The 21,855-nt window shown below is 42.0% G+C and overlaps 1 protein-coding gene across 3 annotated transcripts; it reads right to left on the bottom strand.

Annotated features, from left to right (window-relative positions):
• Positions 1–274: 274 nt before the first annotated feature.
• Positions 275–17,913, bottom strand: zgc:162816 (D-serine dehydratase). 3 transcript variants are annotated; one of them, XM_036986777.2, is made up of 10 exons: positions 17,650–17,913; positions 13,024–13,173; positions 12,816–12,945; positions 11,070–11,220; positions 7,806–7,986; positions 7,406–7,524; positions 7,191–7,317; positions 1,358–1,420; positions 965–1,070; positions 275–615 (listed from the first exon to the last, which is right to left on the bottom strand). In XM_036986777.2, exons 2-10 carry the CDS (start codon positions 13,167–13,169, stop codon positions 526–528), a joined length of 1,113 nt encoding a protein of 370 aa, XP_036842672.1. In that variant the 5' UTR covers positions 13,170–13,173; positions 17,650–17,913; the 3' UTR covers positions 275–525. The 3 variants fall into 3 exon arrangements, with proteins under 3 accessions (XP_036842672.1, XP_036842674.1, XP_090039138.1); XM_036986779.2 differs by having other exon boundaries at positions 11,070–11,175; XM_090183012.1 differs by lacking the exons at positions 7,406–7,524; positions 7,806–7,986.
• Between the last annotated feature and the right edge of the window lie 3,942 nt (positions 17,914–21,855).

The raw sequence follows: 21,855 nt of genomic DNA, 5'->3' as shown, positions 1-21,855 counted from the left end.
ATTATGAGGCGTCCTCCAATCACCAGCCTCCTGTGGTTCAAAGGCACTTCTCCCTCAATGGCACACATACAATCATCTCAAGACTTAAATCCTTATTTAACCCGTCTCCTCCCCTTCATCTACACTGATTGAAGTGGATTTAACAAGTGACATCAATAAGGGATCATATCTTTCACCTGGTTAGTCTGTCATGGAAGGAGTAGGTGTTCCTAATGTTTTGTACAGTGTATATTTGCTATTACTAACAATGACCATCCAGTTTGGGAGAATAAAAAAGGTTTAAGGAAAGTGGTTCATTTATTAGTGTAAAACATGGTTTAGTGTCAGTGACGGCTGTATAGTACCGCCCCAATGCAGGACGGACAACAATAGAAACGATGACATCAGGAAGGACATTTCCCAACATCACATAATAAGTCATTTGAGCTTCAAGGTGATTAGTGATTCTGTCCAGCTTTGCTCAGGCTGATTCCCTCCAGGACTACACACCCACACATTACTACATTTCCCATGATGCTCCTTTGATCACCAGCCACGTGTGGGTGTCCACTTTCCCACCAGCCGACCTCCAGAGTGGACGTAGTACACAGAATGCATCATGGCTGTTGCACAAGCCTGGATGAACACACCTATATTAGACCTCTGACATGCAGTACAAGTAGTGTACAATGACAACTTAAAGATACTAACGTGGTAGGGGATGAGAGTGGGTAAGGGATGAGTACTAATGCAGTAGGGGGTGACTGAATAGGGGAGGAGTAAGCGATGAGTACTAATGCAGTAGGGGATGACTGAATAGGGGATGAGTCAGGGATGAGTACTCACATGGTAAGGTATAATAGTCAGTAGTGTACAATGACAACTTAAAGATACTAACGTGGTAGGGGATGAGAGTGGGTAAGGGATGAGTACTAATGCAGTAGGGGGTGACTGAATAGGGGAGGAGTCAGGGATGAGTACTCACATGGTAAGGTATAATAGTCAGTAGTGTTCCCAGGGGGTATCTGCTGTAGTCCAGTTGTCCTGAGAGAGGCTCCACTCTGCCATGCTCCTGGGTCATAGACAACAACCTGGAGGGGGACGGACAGACACAGGGAGGACAGGGGTCAGACTAGTGGTACTGCAGAAGTATAGGAGTAGTAGCAGTACAGTAGTGACATTGTAGTAGGTCAGGATGTCCCTCTATAACAGTAATATCAGTCGTAGTATTACCATAGTAGTACTGTAGTAGTACCTGAGGTCAGGATGTCCCTCTATAACAGTCGTAATATTACCATAGTAGTACTACCTGAGGTCAGGATGTCCCTCTAACAGTAATATCAGTCCTAGTATTACCATAGTAGTACTGTAGTAGTACCTGAGGTCAGGATGTCCCTCTATAACAGCGTATCCAGTGGGCAGTTTCCCAGCTCCATCGAGACTGAAATGTGATAATAATACAGTACTATGACAGTAGTAATAACAGTACTATGACAGTAGTAATAACAGTACTAGGGCAGTAGTAACAGTACTGACAGTAATAACAGTACTATGACAGTAATAATAACAGTACTGACAGTAGTAATAACAGTACTGACAGTAGTAATAACAGTACTATGGCAGTAGTAATAACAGTACTATGACAGTAATAACAGTACAGACAGTAGTAATAACAGTACTATGACAGTAACAATAACAGTACTGCCAGTAATAATAACAGTACTATGACAGTAGTAATAACAGTACTGACAGTAGTAATAACAGTACTATGACAGTAACAGTACTGACAGTAGTAATAACAGTACTATGGCAGTAGTAATAACAGTACTATGGCAGTAGTAATAACAGTACTATGGCAGTAGTAATAACAGTACTATGACAGTAGTAATAGTACTATGACAGTAGTAATAACAGTACTATGGCAGTAGTAATAACAATACTGACAGTAACAGAAATAACAGTACTATGGCAGTAGTAATAACAGTACTATGACAGTAATAACAGTACTATGACAGTAGTAATAACAGTACTATGACAGTAGTAATAAGTGCTATGACAGTAGTAATAACAGTACTATGACAGTAGTAATAACAGTACTATGACAGGACAGTCGTAATAACAGTACTATGACAGTCGTAATAACAGTACTATGACAGTCGTAATAACAGTACTATGACAGTCGTAATAACAGTACTATGACAGTCGTAATAACAGTACTATGACAGTCGTAATAATTATTACAGTAGAAATAATAATAGTATGACAGTAGTAATATAAACTCAGCAGAAAATAAATGTCCCTTTTTCAGGACCCTGTCTTTCAAAGATAATTTGTAAAAATCCCAAATTACTTCACACGTTGTAAAGGGTTTAAACACTGTTTTCCATGCTTGTTCAATGAACCATAAACAATTAATGAACATGCACCTGTGGAACGGTCGTTAAGACACTAACAGCTTACAGACGGTAGGCAATTAAGGTCACAGTTATGAAAACTTAGGACACTAAGAGGCCTTTCTACTGACTCTGAAAAACACCAAAAGAAAGATGCCCAGGGTCCCTGCTCATCTGCGTGAATGTGCCTTAGGCATGCTGCAAGGAGGCATGAGGACTGCAGATGTGGCCAGGACAATAAATTGCAATGTCCGTGGACCAGACAGGACTGGCAAAAAGTGCTCTTCACTGACAAGTCGCGGTTTTGTCTCACCAGGGATGATGGTCAGATTTCCATTCATCGTTGAAGGAATGAGTGTTACAGCGAGGCCTGTACTCTGGAGCGGGATTGATTTGGAGGTGGAGGGTCCGTCATGGTCTGGGACGGTGTGTCACAGCATCATCGGACTGAGCTTGTTGTCATTGAAGGCAATCTCAACGCTGTGCATTACAGGGAAGACATCCTCCTCCCTCATGTGGTACCCTTCCTGCAGGCTCATCCTGACATGACCCTCCAGCATGACAATGCCACCATACTGCACGTTCTGTGTGTGATTTCCTGCTAGACAGGAATGTCAGTGTTCTGCCATGGCCAGCGAAGAGCCCGGATCTCAATCCCATTGAGCATGCTGGATCGGAGAGTGAGGACTGGGGCCATATCCCCCTGAAATGTCCGGGAACTTGCAGGTGCCTTGGTAGAAGAGTGGGGTAACATCTCACAGCAAGAACGGGCAAATCTGGTGCAGTCCATGAGGAGCAGATGCACTGCAGTACTTAATGCAGCTGGTGGCCACACCAGATACTGACTGTTACTTTTGATATTCACCCCCTTTGTTCAGGGACACATTTTTCCATTTCTGTTAGTCACATGTCTGTGGAACTTGTTCAGTGTATTGTTGAATCTTGTTATGTTCATACAAATATTCACACATGATAAGTTTGGTGAAAATAAACAGTTGGTAATGAGAGGACGGTTCTTTTTTTGCTGAGTTTAATAATAACAACAGTACTATGACAATAGTATAATAATAATAACAGTACTATGACAGTAGTATAATAATAATAATAACAGTACTATGACAGTATAATAGTAATAACAGTACCATGACAGTAGTATAATAATAATAACAGTACTATAACAGTACTATGACAGTAGTATAATAATAATAACAGTACTATGACAGTAGTATAATAATAATAACAGTACTATAACAGTACTGACAGTAGTATAATAATAATAACAGCACTATGACAGTAGTATAATAATAATAATAACTACTATAACAGTACTGACAGTAGTATAATAATAATAACAATACTATGACAGTAGTATAATAATAATAACAGTACTATGACAGTAGTATAATAATAATAACAGTACTATGACAGTAGTATAATAATAATAACAGTACTATGACAGTAGTATAATAATAATAACAGTACTATGACAGTAGTATAATAATAAAAACAGTACTATGACAGTAGTATAATAGTAATAACAGTACTATGACAGTAGTATAATAGTAATAACAGTACTATGACAGTAGTATAATAGTAATAACAGTACTATGACAGTAGTATAATAATAACAGTACTATGACAGTAGTATAGTAATACCAGTACTATGACAGTAGTATAATAATAATACAGTACTATGACAGTAGTATAATAATAATACAGTACTATGACAGTAGTATAATAATAATAATACAGTACTATGACTGTGGTATAATAATAATAACAGTACTATGACAGTAGTATAATAATAATAACAGTACTATGACAGTAGTATAATAATAAAAACAGTACTATGACAGTAGTATAATAGTAATAACAGTACTATGACAGTAGTATAATAGTAATAACAGTACTATGACAGTAGTATAATAGTAATAACAGTACTATGACAGTAGTATAATAGTAATAACAGTACTATGACAGTAGTATAATAATAACAGTACTATGACAGTAGTATAGTAATAACAGTACTATGACAGTAGTATAATAATAATACAGTACTATGACAGTAGTATAATAATAATACAGTACTATGACAGTAGTATAATAATAATAATACAGTACTATGACTGTGGTATAATAATAATAACAGTACTATGACAGTAGTATAATAATAATAACAGTACTATGACAGTAGTATAATAATAAAAACAGTACTATGACAGTAGTATAATAGTAATAACAGTACTATGACAGTAGTATAATAGTAATAACAGTACTATGACAGTAGTATAATAATAATACAGTACTATGACAGTAGTATAATAATAATAATACAGTACTATGACTGTGGTATAATAATAATAATAACAGTACTATGACAGTAGTATAATAATAATAATAATAATAATAACAGTACTATGACAGTAGTATAATAATAACAGTACTATGACAGTAGTATAATAATAATACAGTACTATGACAGTAGTATAATAATAATAATAACAGTACTATGACAGTAGTATAATAATACAGTACTATGACAGTAGTATAATAATAATAATACAGTACTATGACAGTAGTATAATAATAACAGTACTATGACAGTAGTATAATAATAATAACAGTACTATGACAGTAGTATAATAATAATAATAACAGTACTATGACAGTAGTATAATAATACAGTACTATGACAGTAGTATAATAATAACAGTACTATGACAGTAGTATAATAATAACAGTACTATGACAGTAGTATAATAATAATAACAGTACTATGACAGTAGTATAATAATAATAATAATAACAGTACTATGACAGTAGTATAATAATAATAATACAGTACTATGACAGTAGTATAATAATAACAGTACTATGACAGTAGTATAATAATAACAGTACTATGACAGTAGTATAATAATAACAGTACTATGACAGTAGTATAATAATAATAACAGTACTATGACAGTAGTATAATAATAATAACAGTACTATGACAGTAGTATAATAATAATAACAGTACTATGACAGTAGTATAATAATAATAACAGTACTATGACAGTAGTATAATAATAATAATAATAACAGTACTATGACAGTAGTATAATAATAATAACAGTACTATGACAGTAGTATAATAATAATAACAGTACTATGACAGTAGTATAATAATAATAACAGTACTATGACAGTAGTATAATAATAACAGTACTATGACAGTAGTATAATAATAATAATAATAATAACAGTACTATGACAGTAGTATAATAATAATAACAGTACTATGACAGTAGTATAATAATAATAACAGTACTATGACAGTAGTATAATAATAATAACAGTACTATGACAGTAGTATAATAATAATAACAGTACTATGACAGTAGTATAATAATAATAACAGTACTATGACAGTAGTATAATAATAATAACAGTACTATGACAGTAGTATAATAATAATAACAGTACTATGACAGTAGTATAATAATAACAGTACTATGACAGTAGTATAATAATAATAATAACAGTACTATGACAGTAGTATAATAATAATAATAACAGTACTATGACAGTAGTATAATAATAACAGTACTATGACAGTAGTATAATAATAACAGTACTATGACAGTAGTATAATAATAATACCAGTACTATGACAGTAGTATAATAATAATAACAGTACTATGACAATAGTATAATAATAATAATAATAATAATAACAGTACTATGACAGTAGTATAATAATAACAGTACTATGACAGTAGTATAATAATAATAACAGTACTATGACAGTAGTATAATAATAATAATAACAGTACTATGACAGTAGTATAATAATAACAGTACTATGACAGTAGTATAATAATAACAGTACTATGACAGTAGTATAATAATAGTAACAGTACTATGACAGTAGTATAATAATAATAACAGTACTATGACAGTAGTATAATAATAATAACAGTACTATGACAGTAGTATAATAATAATAATAACAGTACTATGACAGTAGTATACTAATAATAACAGTACTATGACAGTAGTATAATAATAGTAACAGTACTATGACAGTAGTATAATAATAATAACAGTACTATGACAGTAGTATAATAATAATAACAGTACTATGACAGTAGTATAATAATAATAACAGTACTATGACAGTAGTATAATAATAATAACAGTACTATGACAGTAGTATAATAATAATAACAGTACTATGACAGTAGTATAATAATAATAACAGTACTATGACAGTAGTATAATAATAATAATAATAATAATAATAACAGTACTATGACAGTAGTATAGTAATAGTAACAGTACTATGACAGTGGTATAATAATACAGTACTATGACAGTAGTATAATAATAAGTACTATAACAGTACTATGACGGTAGTATAATAGTAATAACAGTACTATGGCAGTAGTATAATAGTAATAACAGTACTATGGCAGTAGTATAATAATAATAACAACAGTACTATGACAGTAGTATAATAATACAGTACTATGACAGTAGTATAATAGTAATAACAGTACTATGGCAGTAGTATAATAGTAATAACAGTACTATGGCAGTAGTATAATAGTAACAGTACTATGGCAGTAGTATAATAATAGCAGTACTATGACAGTAGTATAATAATAATAATAATAATAATAATAATAATAATAACAGTACTATGACAGTAGTATAATAATAGCAGTACTATGACAGTAGTATAATAATAATAATAATAATAATAATAATAATAACAGTACTATGACAGTAGTATAATAGTAATAACGACAGCATTTAATACAGCTTCTGTACCTGAGAGCAGACCAGCCACAGTCGAGGAGCAGCTGGTTTCTGTGAGGAGAGTGACCTATAACCCTGCTCAGAACCCTGACAGCCACGTCCTCCAGACCGCACGAACCAATCACAGACTGCTGCACGTCTACAGAAAGCACAGCAGCCAATCAGAAAACAACACTGCTTTCTACTACAATAGATCTGTTGAGGTCACACACACACACCACACTGACCAAAGAAGACGTAGTTCCCAGGATGCACCTCGCTGAGCTTGGCCATGTCACTGATTGGCTGGCTGCAGGAGGGGGTGGAGCCTATACTGGACTTACAGCTGATTCCCACAGCCTTCAGTCTGGAGAGAGAGAGAGAGACTTGTGTGTCTTTGTGTATGTGTGTGTGTGTTTTTTTGGGGGGGATTTTACCTTTTTTTACTAGGCAAGTCAGTTAAGAACAAATTCTTATTTTCAATGACGGCCTAGGAACAGTGGGTTAACTGCCTGTTCAGGGGCAGAACGACAGATTTGTACCTTGTCAGCTCGGGGGTTTGAACCTTCCGGTTACTAGTCCAACGCTCTAACCACTAGGCTATGCTGCCGTGTGTGTGTGTGTGTGTGTGTGTGTGCGTGTTCTTACTTCTCCATGAACTGCAGTACGAGGGTGGTTGTTTCATGGGCAACAGCATGTATTTGCTCCGCCCCTCTGCAGCCATAGGTGTTCCCACAGTGGGCGTACACCCCCGTCAGCTCCACCCCCTCTGACTCAGAGATGGCCTGGGCCAATCTCAGTGCCTCTGGCTCCGAGTGCAGAACACCCGCTACAAAACAGAACCCCGGTGTGTTCAGTTCAACGTTTGCTACGTCGTGTTACAGTTTGTACTGAACGATGCGTTTCCCCAAAACGGTGCGCTTCGTTCTTCAACCCCCATTAAAATGTACATTTGCTCCCCATTGGTGGGTGTGACCTGATCGATATGTGTGTTCATCTGAAATAACAACACTCAACCATATGGTAACTGTCCTCTGGGCTACTATAATCCAACCATATGGTAACTGTCCTCTGAGCCACTATAATCCCACCATATGGTAACTGTCCTCTGGGCCACTATAATCCCACTATATGGTAACTGTCCTCTGGGCCACTATAATCCCACCATATGGTAACTGTCCTCTGAGCCACTATAATCCAACCATATGGTAACTGTCCTCTGAGCCACTATAATCCCACCATATGGTAACTGTCCTCTGGGCCACTATAATCCCACCATATGGTAACTGTCCTCTGGGCCACTATAATCCCACCATATGGTAACTGTCCTCTGGGCCACTATAATCCAACCATATGGTAACTGTCCTCTGAGCCACTATAATCCAACCATATGGTAACTGTCCTCTGGGCCACTATAATCCCACCATATGGTAACTGTCCTCTGGGCCACTATAATCCCACCATATGGTAACTGTCCTCTGGGCTACTATAATCCCACTATATGGTAACTGTCCTCTGGGCCACTATAATCCCACCATATGGTAACTGTCCTCTGGGCCACTATAATCCCACCATATGGTAACTGTCCTCTGGGCTACTATAATCCCACCATATGGTAACTGTCCTCTGGGCTACTATAATCCCACCATATGGTAACTGTCCTCTGGGCTACTATAATCCCACCATATGGTAACTGTCCTCTGGGCTACTATAATCCCACCATATGGTAACTGTCCTCTGGGCTACTATAATCCCACTATATGGTAACTGTCCTCTGGGCCACTATAATCCCACCATATGGTAACTGTCCTCTGGGCTACTATAATCCCACCATATGGTAACTGTCCTCTGGGGTACTATAATCCCACCATATGGTAACTGTCCTCTGGGCCACTATAATCCCACCATATGGTAACTGTCCTCTGGGCCACTATAATCCCACCATATGGTAACTGTCCTCTGGGCCACTATAATCCCACCATATGGTAACTGTACTCTGGGCCACTATAATCCCACCATATGGTAACTGTCCTCTGGGCCACTATAATCCCACTATATGGTAACTGTCCTCTGGGCCACTATAATCCCACTATATGGTAACTGTCCTCTGGGCCACTATAATCCCACCATATGGTAACTGTCCTCTGGGCCACTATAATCCCACCATATGGTAACTGTCCTCTGGGCCACTATAATCCCACCATATGGTAACTGTCCTCTGGGCTACTATAATCCAACCATATGGTAACTGTCCTCTGGGCTACTATAATCCCACTATATGGTAACTGTCCTCTGGGCCACTATAATCCCACCATATGGTAACTGTCCTCTGGGCCACTATAATCCAACCATATGGTAACTGTCCTCTGAGCCACTATAATCCCACCATATGGTAACTGTCCTCTGGGCTACTATAATCCCACCATATGGTAACTGTCCTCTGGGCCACTATAATCCCACCATATGGTAACTGTCCTCTGGGCCACTATAATCCCACCATATGGTAACTGTCCTCTGGGCCACTATAATCCCACCATATGGTAACTGTACTCTGGGCCACTATAATCCCACCATATGGTAACTGTCCTCTGGGCCACTATAATCCCACTATATGGTAACTGTCCTCTGGGCCACTATAATCCCACTATATGGTAACTGTCCTCTGGGCCACTATAATCCCACCATATGGTAACTGTCCTCTGGGCCACTATAATCCCACCATATGGTAACTGTCCTCTGGGCTACTATAATCCCACCATATGGTAACTGTCCTCTGGGCTACTATAATCCCACCATATGGTAACTGTCCTCTGGGCTACTATAATCCAACCATATGGTAACTGTCCTCTGGGCCACTATAATCCAACCATATGGAAACTGTCCTCTGGGCCACTATAATCCCACCATAAGAGTGTCTAAGACACTGCATCACAGTGTTAGCTGTGCCACTATGCCACTAGAGATTCTGGGTTCGAGTCCAGGCTCTGTTGCAACCGGCTGCGACCGGGAGACCCATGGGGCGGCGCACAATTGGCCCAGCATTGTCCGGGTTAGGGGAGGGTTTGGCCGGCAGGGATGTCGCACACTAATTCAAATGCAAGTTTATTTGTCACGTGCGCCGAATACAACAGGTGAAAAGCTTACTTACAGGCCCTTAACCAACAGTGCAAAACTAGCGACTTCTGTGGTGGGCCGGGTGCAGTGCACGCTGACACGGTCACCAGGTGTACGGCGTTTCCTCCAACACATTAGTGCGGCTGGCCTCCGGGTTAAGCGGGCATTGTGTCAAGATGCAGTGTGGCTTGGTTGGTGTTAAGGAGGACGCACAGCTCTCGACCTTCGCCTCTCCTGAGTTCGTACAGGAGTTGCAGAGATGAGACAAGACTACGACAAAATTGGATACCGTGAAATTGGGGAGAAAACAGGTATAAAATATATATATTTTTATATCATAATCACAACGTTATTGAACTGGTGGTTCAGTAAGGTCCCGTTTTGTTGCACTGAACACAAACCAGAGCCACGTTCAGTGGCCAAAAGTTGTCGAACGTTGCGTATAGAAATTCCATGAATGGAGCTGATTGCTTATTCACCATGTCAGAGAGGCATCTGAACGTTTCAAAACGCTGCATCCTACTGAACGCGCCCCTGGGTCAAGTACAAGAGTCAAATTCTCCCAATACTTTGAGGTGCACTTGATTTCAAACCAATGGAATAGTAAACACCAAGCCAAGTGCACCTCAAATACTTCAAGTATCTGACTTTCAAAATCAAATCAAACTTTATTTATATAGTATATTTCAAACATTAACATATTTGACATACTTTTGGCCCAGGTCTGAAGGAACAGAACAGCGAAGCATTCTAGAACACCATAATAGCATTCTAGAACATTCTAGAACCCCCTCTCACCTCTTCCGTTGTCACAGTCCAGTTTGAGCCAGACGTGCCACACCCGCCTGTCTGTCAGTGGTCTCTTCCTCAGCTGCTCCAGAGCATCTCTGTGGTCCAACAACACCTGGAACAGAGACAGACGCTCTGCCAGCACCGCACAGCGCTCAACCTTACACACCACACAGACACACACACCACACCGACACACACCACACCGACACACACACCACACAGACACACACACCACACAGACACACACACCACACAGACACACACACCACATAGACACACACCACACATAGACACACACCACACATAGACACACACCACACATAGACACACACCACACATAGACACACACCACACATAGACACACACACCACACAGACACACACACCACACATAGACACATCTCATTTTATTTGTCATACACGTGTTTAGCAGATGTTATTGCGGGGGCAACGGAATGCTTGTGTTTCTAGCTCGAACACGCATGCTCACAGACACACACACACACACACACAGACACACACACACACAGTTTAAGGGTCTGGTGTAGGATACATAGTCGAAGGGCACAGAGTAGGCAAGTGGCATCTAGCTGTACAGTTAGTGTGCAGGCAGTGAGGTAGAGGCATCTAGCTGTACAGTTAGTGTGCAGGCAGTGAGGTAGAGGCATCTAGCTGTACAGTTAGTGTGCAGGCAGTGAGGTAGAGGCATCTAGCTGTACAGTTAGTGTGCAGGCAGTGAGGTAGAGGCATCTAGCTGTACAGTTAGTGTGCAGGCAGTGAGGTAGAGGCATCTAGCTGTACAGTTAGTTAGTGAGGTAGAAGCAAAACGCTGGTCGCCGTTGGCAGTAAGTAACGTAACAACTTTTAATGCATTTCTCAGCAAAGGGTAGGTTTATATGTGTAAACAGCATTTACCCTCCACTATGGAAGTTAGGGTGCAGTGTGGAGGGGTTAGGGTGTAGTGCGGAGGGGTTAGGGTGTAGTGCGGAGGGGTTAGGGTGTAGTGCGGAGGGGTTAGGGTGTAGTGCGGAGGGGTTAGGGTGTAGTGCGGAGGGGTTAGGGTGTAGTGCAGAGGGGTTAGGGTGTAGTGCGGAGGGGTTAGGGTGTAGTGCGGAGGGGTTAGGGTGTAGTGCGGAGGGGTTAGGGTGTAGTGCGGAGGGGTTAGGGTGTTTAAACAACATTTAACCTCCACTATGGAAGTTAGGGTGTAGTGTGGAGGGGTTAGGGTGTAGTGCGGAGGGGTTAGGGTGTAGTGCGGAGGGGTTAGGGTGTAGTGCGGAGGGGTTAGGGTGTAGTGCGGAGGGGTTAGGGTGTAGTGCGGAGGGGTTAGGGTGTAGTGTGGAGGGGTTAGGGTGTTTAAACAACATTTAACCTCCACTATGGAAGTTAGGGTGTAGTGTGGTGGGGTTAGGGTGTAGTGTGGAGGGGTTAGGGTGTAGTGTGGAGGGGTTAGGGTGTAGTGCGGTGGGGTTAGGGTGTAGTGTGGAGGGGTTAGGGTGTAGTGTGGAGGGGTTAGGGTGTAGTGTGGAGGGGTTAGAGTGTAGTGTGGAGGGGTTAGGGTGTAGTGTGGAGGGGTTAGGGTGTAGTGTGGAGGGGTTAGGGTGTAGTGTGGAGGGTTTAGGGTGTAGTGTGGAGAGGTTAGGATGTGTAAACAGCATTTACCCTCCACTATGGAAGTTAGGGTGTAGTGTGCAGGGGTTAGGGTGTAGTGTGGAGGGTTTAGGGTGTAGTGTGGAGGGGTTAGGGTGTGTACCTTGTCAAAGGGCACAGAGTAGGCATACAGGATGTCGTCATATCCGTGGTCGGCATAGAAACCGGCTTCTGCCAGTGTTGACACGACGATACAACTCCTAGACCCACCTGTCATTATATCACCACACTCACAACACACACACACACACAGTTCAGGTCTCTTATTGGGTTTGTATGTGTGTGTGTGTGTAAATGTGTGTGTGTCTTACAGGGTCTTGTGTGTCTTCATGTGGGGTCGAAGAGTGACTCCCAGCTTGGTCCAGTGTTCTCTCATTTTCTCAGCATTCCTCTTCACTATATCAACATCCACAACCATTACAGGAGTAGACAGGGTAGTTATATGGTCCCCCTCCATCACACTACACACACACACACACACACACACACACACACACACACACACACGTGTCAAATCTATCTCTAACCTGGGGCAGTGTCAAAGATATAACCTGTAGCCTAAACTTAACCTGCAACTTTAAAAATACAGACAACATTTTGACAACCTGAACGACACTGGAATTAACAGATACAATGATAAAAGGCAACCTAACTAAGTTACTGGGCCCCTTTACTGTTGGAGGACTTATTCACATATTACTGCATAATAACACGCTGTTGCCCAGGCAGCCGCTAGATCTGCTGCTAGATCTGCTGCTAGATCTGCTGCTAGATCCGCTAGATCTGCTGCTAGATCCGCTGCTAGATCCGCTAGATCTGCTGCTAGATCTGCTGCTAGATCCGCTAGATCTGCTGCTAAATCCGCTAGATCTGCTGCTAAATCCGCTAGATCTGCTGCTAAATCCGCTAGATCTGCTGCTAAATCCGCTAGATCTGCTGCTAAATCCGCTAGATCTGCTGCTAGATCCGCTAGATCTGCTGCTAGATCTGCTGCTAGATCTGCTGCTAAATCTGCTGCTAGATCTGCTGCTAAATCCGCTAGATCTGCTGCTAGATCCGCTAGATCTGCTGCTAGATCTGCTGCTAGATCCGCTAGATCTGCTGCTAGATCTGCTAGATCTGCTGCTAGATCCGCTAGATCTGCTGCTAGATCTGCTGCTAGATCTGCTAGATCTGCTGCTAGATCTGCTGCTAAATCCGCTAGATCTGCTGCTAGATCCGCTAGATCTGCTGCTAGATCTGCTAGATCTGCTGCTAGATCTGCTAGATCTGCTGCTAGATCTGCTGCTAAATCCGCTAGATCTGCTGCTAGATCTGCTAGATCTGCTGCTAGATCTGCTGCTAGATCCGCTAGATCTGCTGCTAGATCCGCTAGATCTGCTGCTAGATCTGCTGCTAGATCCGCTAGATCTGCTGCTAGATCTGCTGCTAGATCTGCTAGATCTGCTGCTAGATCTGCTAGATCTGCTGCTAGATCTGCTGCTAGATCTGCTGCTAGATCCGCTAGATCTGCTGCTAGATCTGCTGCTAGATCTGCTGCTAAATCCGCTAGATCCGCTGCTAGATCTGCTGCTAGATCTGCTAGATCCGCCGCTAGATCCGCCGCTAGATCTGCTGCTAGATCTGCTGCTAGATCTGCTAGATCTGCTAGATCCGCCGCTAGATCTGCTGCTAGATCTGCTGCTAGATCCGCTAGATCTGCCGCTAGATCCGCCGCTAGATCTGCTGCTAGATCTGCTGCTAGATCTGCTAGATCTGCTGCTAGATCTGCTGCTAGATCTGCTAGATCTGCTGCTAGATCTGCTGCTAGATCTGCTAGATCTGCTAGATCCGCCGCTAGATCCGCCGCTAGATCTGCCGCTAGATCTGCTAGATCTGCCGCTAGATCTGCTAGATCTGCCTCTAGATCTGCTAGATCTGCGCTGTCGCAGGGCTGCCAACTGTTGAAGAAAGCTTAGAGTGAGATTTGCCATTTGGATTTCATTGCCCCCCTGGTGCACCCCCTAGACGGGGAACTGGGGGTGCTCCATCAGGAACATATTACTCTTTTATAGATCATTTCCTGCATTCTACGTATCTTGACATGGCTTAGGCCTGTGACTAGGGTGGGCAATAAAACCCACAGGTCAGGTGATCCAGGGTGGACAATAAAACCCACAGGTCAGGTGATTTAGGTTCAGGTTTAGGTTCAGGTTTAAACATTACATGGACACACCATTTGATGACTGAGATTTTTTTTTTTTGGGGGGGGGCATTTAAAGTATGCTAATATTTTGTAAATATATTTTTTAGTTGGTTGTCACTTTGTTCAGACAGTAATGAAATGAGAGGGAGACAGGCTAATGCTATAAACAGTGGAAGGTTGAAAGCAGGATCCCTGTTCTCTAGAAACAGTGGAACGGTTGGAAGCAGGATCCCTGTTCTCTAGAAACAGTGGAACGGTTGGTGGCAGGATCCCTGTTCTCTAGAAACAGTGGAACGGTTGGGAGCAGGATCCCTGTTCTCTAGAAACAGTGGAACGGTTGGAAGCAGGATCCCTGTTCTCTAGAAACAGTGGAACGGTTGGGAGCAGGATCCCTGTTCTCTAGAAACAGTGGAACGGTTGGAAGCAGGATCCCTGTTCTCTAGAAACAGTGGAAGGTTGGAAGCAGGATCCCTGTTCTCTAGAAACAGTGGGAAGGTTGGAAGCAGGATCCCTGTTCTCTAGAAACAGTGGGAAGGTTGGAAGCAGGATCCCTGTTCTCTAGAAACAGTGGGAAGGTTGGGAGCAGGGTCCCTGTTCTCTAGAAACAGTGGAACGGTTGGAAGCAGGATCCCTGTTCTCTAGAAACAGCGGGAAGGTTGGAAGCAGGATCCCTGTTCTCTAGAAACAGCGGGAAGGTTGGAAGCAGGATCCCTGTTCTCTAGAAACAGTGGAACGGTTGGAAGCAGGATCCCTGTTCTCTAGAAACAGTGGAAGGTTGGAAGCAGGATCCCTGTTCTCTAGAAACAGTGGGAAGGTTGGAAGCAGGATCCCTGTTCTCTAGAAACAGTGGAACGGTTGGAAGCAGGATCCCTGTTCTCTAGAAACAGTGGGAAGGTTGGAAGCAGGAATCCCTGTTCTCTAGAAACAGTGGGAAGGTTGGAAGCAGGGATCCCTGTTCTCTAGAAACAGTGGAACGGTTGGTGGCAGGATCCCTGTTCTCTAGAAACAGTGGGAAGGTTGGAAGCAGGGATCCCTGTTCTCTAGAAACAGTGGACATCCCACATATGCTCTCTCTAATTCTCTCTTTCTTTCTCTCTCTCGGAGGACCTGAGCCCTAGGACCATGCCCCAGGAATACCTGACATGATGACTCCTTGCTGTCCCCAGTCCACCTGACCGTGCTGCTGCTCCAGTTTCAACTGTTCTGCCTTATTATTATTATTATTTGACCATGCTGGTCATTTATGAACATTTGAACATCTTGGCCATGTTCTGTTATAATCTCCACCCAGCACAGCCAGAAGAGGACTGGCCACCCCACATAGCCTGGTTCCTCTCTAGGTTTCTTCCTAGGTTTTGGCCTTTCTAGGGAGTTTTTCCTAGCCACCGTGCTTCTACACCTGCATTGCTTGCTGTTTGGGGTTTTAGGCTGGGTTTCTGTACAGCACTTTGAGATATCAGCTGATGTACGAAGGGCTATATAAATAAATTTGATTTGATTTGAAGGTTGGAAGCAGGGATCCCTGTTCTCTACAAACAGTGGTCAAGGTTGGAAGCAGGGATCCCTGTTCTCTAGAAACAGTGGGAAGGTTGGAAGCAGGATCCCTGTTCTCTATAAACAGTGGGAAGGTTGGAAGCAGGATCCCTGTTCTCTAGAAACAGTGGAATGGTTGGAAGCAGGATCCCTGTTCTCTAGAAACAGTGGAACGGTTGGAAGCAGGATCCCTGTTCTCTAGAAACAGAACGGTTGGAAGCAGGATCCCTGTTCTCTAGAAACAGTGGGAAGGTTGGAAGCAGGATCCCTGTTCTCTAGAAACAGTGGGAAGGTTGGAAGCAGGATCCCTGTTCTCTAGAAACAGTGGGAAGGTTGGAAGCAGGATCCCTGTTCTCTAGAAACAGTGGGAAGGTTGGAAGCAGGATCCCTGTTCTCTAGAAACAGTGGGAAGGTTGGAAGCAGGGATCCCTGTTCCCTAGAAACAGTGGGAAGGTTGGAAGCAGGATCCCTGTTCCCTAGAAACAGTGGGAAGGTTGGAAGCAGGGATCCCTGTTCCCTAGAAACAGTGGGAAGGTTGGAAGCAGGGATCCCTGTTCTCAGGTGGAAAGTTGTATGTGATACGCGGCAGGAATTGTCACCAATACACTAAGGATCTGCACAGGAAATGGTCATATTGATGGCAGTGGGTAAACAAATCATAGATTGATTGCAGTGTCCTTGTCCATAGACTTATTTCAAGATAAGGTCACAAAGATTTTGTATTTGGATTTAACTCTCTCTTTAAAAAAAAAATAGGGCTAATTTCTCTAAATCACCCAACCGTCAAGAAAAAGCTATTGAATATCAATATTCAGGTGGTCTATATCTACTAGTTGAAGATCCTCGTACTCTACACAGTCTAATCTTGAGGGGCGTTTCTTTAAAACATGCATCCAATCCCCTTGATCCCTTACATAACTAGACCAATCATATGCTTCAAAGTGCCACGGTTCACGGTTACGTTAATTGACCTTTATTTAACTAGGCATGTCAGTTAAGAACACGTTCGTATTTACAATGACGGTGCAGTGGCAAGACTGGACAATGATACAGGTTCCGCTCGTGATGTTAAATTGCAGGCGTAGATGCTCCGATTTCAAAACGACTTGGAGCACAGTTCAAAATGAACGCGTTGACTATACAATCTACTAAGTAGAAAGAACGTGAAAAGAGGGTAAAATGCGGACAATGTGTTTTATTACTTTGTAAACATACTCACAAAAGTGATGTATCAGTCTCTTGTCCAGCGCGGCTGAGATGAATTGCACAGACACAAACCTTTATTCCAGATGTAAACTAACTAACTCACTCGAACTAGTCAGCACCTAATCAGCTGTGGTCAAGGTCCATCCTATGGTGTCCCTGTGTGACCAAACATAGCTGAGGGAGAGCGCGTCCTCTTTGACAAATCCGCTCATTCTGACGATGGTGCAATCTGTAGTTTGCCAAAAGGCAGCCCCGCGACTTTTTCCTTCACATTCATGTCTCTATAACAGAGCCTTGGTCAGGTTATCTTACTGCCTACAAGGTTCTATATATTTTTTACCAAGTTATTACTGTGTTATGTGTTCGGTTATTGATTTTAATTTTTATTTTATTTCACTTTTATTTAACCAGGTAGGCTAGTTGAGAACAAGTTCTCATTTGCAACTGCGACCTGGCCAAGATAAAGCATAGCAGTGTGAACAGACAACACAGAGTTACACATGGAGTAAACAATTAACAAGTCAATAACACAGTAGAAAAAAGGGGAGTCTATATACATTGTGTGCAAAAGGCATGAGAAGGTAGGCGAATAATTACAATTATGCAGATTAACACTGGAGTGATAAATGATCAGATGGTTATGTACAGGTAGAGATATTGGTGTGCAAAAGAGCAGAAAAATAAATAAATAAAAACAGTATGGGGATGAGGTAGGTGAAAATGGGTGGGCTATTTACCAATAGACTATGTACAGCTGCAGCGATCGGTTAGCTGCTCAGATAGCAGATGTTTGAAGTTGGTGAGGGAGATAAAAGTCTCCAACTTCAGCGAATTTTTGCAATTCGTTCCAGTCACAGGCAGCAGAGAACTGGAACGAAAGGCGTCCAAATGAGGTGTTGGCTTTAGGGATGATCAGTGAGATACACCTGCTGGAGCGCGTGCTACGGATGGGTGTTGCCATCGTGACCAGTGAACTGAGATAAGGCGGAGCTTTACCTAGCATGGACTTGTAGATGACCTGGAGCCAGTGGGTCTGGCGACGAATATGTAGCGAGGGCCAGCCGACTAGAGCATACAAGTCGCAGTGGTGGGTGGTATAAGGTGCTTTAGTGACAAAACGGATGGCACTGTGATAAACTGCATCCAGTTTGCTGAGTAGAGTGTTGGAAGCAATTTTGTAGATGACATCGCCGAAGTCGAGGATCGGTAGGATAGTCAGTTTTACTAGGGTAAGTTTGGCGGCGTGAGTGAAGGAGGCTTTGTTGCGGAATAGAAAGCCGACTCTTGATTTGATTTTCGATTGGAGATGTTTGATATGGGTCTGGAAGGAGAGTTTACAGTCTAGCCAGACACCTAGGTACTTATAGATGTCCACATATTCAAGGTCGGAACCATCCAGGGTGGTGATGCTGGTCAAGCGTGCGGGTGCAGGCAGCGAACGGTTGAAAAGCATGCATTTGGTTTTACTAGCGTTTAAGAGCAGTTGGAGGCCACGGAAGGAGTGTTGTATGGCATTGAAGCTCGTTTGGAGGTTAGATAGCACAGTGTCCAAGGACGGGCCGGAAGTATATAGAATGGTGTCGTCTGCGTAGAGGTGGATCAGGGAATCGCCCGCAGCATGAGCAACATCATTGATATATACAGAGAAAAGAGTCGGCCCGAGAATTGAACCCTGTGGCACCCCCATAGAGACTGCCAGAGGACCGGACAGCATGCCCTCCGATTTGACACACTGAACTCTGTCTGCAAAGTAATTGGTGAACCAGGCAAGGCAGTCATCCGAAAAACCGAGGCTACTGAGTCTGCCGATAAGAATACGGTGATTGACAGAGTCGAAAGCCTTGGCAAGGTCTATGAAGACGGCTGCACAGTACTGTCTTTTATCGATGGCGGTTATGATATCGTTTAGTACCTTGAGCGTGGCTGAGGTACACCCGTGACCGGCTCGGAAACCAGATTGCACAGCGGAGAAGGTACGGGGGGATTCGAGATGGTCAGTGACCTGTTTGTTGACTTGGCTTTCGAAGACCTTAGATAGGCAGGGCAGGATGGATATAGGTCTGTAACAGTTTGGGTCCAGGGTGTCGCCCACTTTGAAGAGGGGGATGACTGCGGCAGCTTTCCAATCCTTGGGGATCTCAGACGATATGAAAGAGAGGTTGAACAGGCTGGTAATAGGGTTGTGTTGTACTTACAAGTGTTCGCGGGGTCCCGACATGCCAATCAACCTGCTATCTGCCAATCACGGGGATGCCTGGAATGTTCTGATGCCGGGCTTCCTGGTGGTTGGTGGAGGGGGGTTGGGCAGGGAGCATTGGAGGTTAAGACCAGGTTTAGCCATTGTTCTTTCTCTTACGTCTGGCCTTCACAAGAGAAGCTCACGGTTTTTAAATAGGGTATCCATTTATTTGGCGTGGGCTACGGCCAAACAGTAGCCTGTGTAAAGTTGGGTTAATAAACCGTCAATTCATTAACTCAATCCTCTGTCTGGGCAATTGTTCCTGTATGATCTAGTCAGGTCATTACAGTATTTATCGTGTAAGAGGTGTTTTAAAGGGGAATGAAAACACTAAAGTTAAGCAAATAGATGTATTCAATCCACTACTACTAAACATGTGCATTTAACATAGAAACATCTCTATTTTTAGGATTTTGATATTGAATCAAGTTTATTAGCTCTACGGGTAGCGCCGTCTTGAATTGCCAGAGTAAAGATTGACACCAATGTTCCATTGGCAGGCTTGAGTAAATTGTGTGTTTTGGTGCTTGTATGACCAGACCAAAAGAAGACCTAGGCCTATTATGTTTCAGACCCACGAAGATGACTGAAAGTTTTATATCCCTTATACAAAGTTCTGCAGACAGTAACCAAGACGCTGTCTTTTTAAAAATGTATTTTTATTTATCCATTATTTTACCAGGTAAATTGACTGAGAACGCGCTCTCATTTACAGCAACGACCTGGGGAATAGTTACAGGGAAGAGGAGGGGGATGAAAGAGCCAATTGTAAACTGGGGATTATTAGGTGACTGTGATGGTTTGAGGGCCAGATTGGAAACAGTCTTAAAGATGCTGTCTTAAAGGCGCTGTCTTAAAGACGCTCTCTTAAAGGTGCTCTCTTAAAGATGCTGTCTTAAAGATGCTCTCTTAAAGATGCTGTCTTAAAGGTGCTGTCTTAAAGATGCTGTCTTAAAGGTGCTGTCTTAAAGATGCTGTCTTAAAGATACTGTCTTAAAGGTGCTGTCTTAAAGATGCTGTCTTAAAGGTGCTGTCTTAAAAGTGCTGTCTTAAAGGTATTGTCTTAAGGCTGCAGGGGCACTATTGAGTAGCTTGGATGAAAGGTGCCCAGAATAAACGGCCTGCTCCTCAGTCTCAGTTGCTAATATATGCATATTATTATTAGTATTGGATATAAAACACTGATGTTTCTGAAACTGTTTGAATGATGTCTGTGAGTATAACAGAACTCATATGGCAGGCAAGAACCTGAGAAGAAATCCAAACAGGAAGTGAGAAATCTGAGGTTGGTATATTTTCAAACCATTCCCTATTGAAATCCCATTGCGATATGAATGAAGATTCACTTCCTAGCGCTTCCACTAGATGTCAACCGTCTGCGTTCTGTTCCTCCTCAAAGGTATTCTCCGGTTGGAACTTTCTTGAAGATTTATGATAAAAACATCCTAATGATTGATTCTGTACTTAGTTTGAAATGTTATCTTCGACCTGTAATATAACTTTTTGAAGTTTTTGTCCGAAAAAATGGTCGACCAGCACTAGCGTTTGGATAGGTGTACCAAACGCGCTAACAAAAGGAGCTAATTGGACATAAATGACGGACATTATCGAACAAATCAAGCATTTATTGTGGACCTGGGATTCCTGGGAGTGCATTCTGATGAAGATCATCAAAGGTAAGGGAATATTTAGCATGTAATTTATGGTTTATGTTGACTCCAACATGGCAGCTAATTTGACTATTGTTCTGAGCGCCGTCTCAGATTATTGCATGGTTTGCTTTTTCCGTAAAGGTTATTTGAAATCTGACCCAGTGGTTGCATTAAGGAGAGGTATACAGTGGGGAGAACAAGTATTTGATACACTGCTTATTTTGCAGGTTTTCCTACTTACAAAGCATGTCTGTAATTTTTATCATAGGTACACTTCAACTGTGAGAGACGGAATCTAAAACAAAAATCCAGAAAATCACATTGTATG

This window comes from Oncorhynchus mykiss, chromosome 8, assembly GCF_057628025.1.
Source record: "Oncorhynchus mykiss isolate SJ-2025 chromosome 8, ASM5762802v1, whole genome shotgun sequence".
Taxonomy (NCBI): Eukaryota; Metazoa; Chordata; class Actinopteri; order Salmoniformes; family Salmonidae; genus Oncorhynchus; species Oncorhynchus mykiss.
Note: the sequence above shows the minus strand (reverse complement) of the source record. Positions and strands in the feature narration are given on the sequence as shown.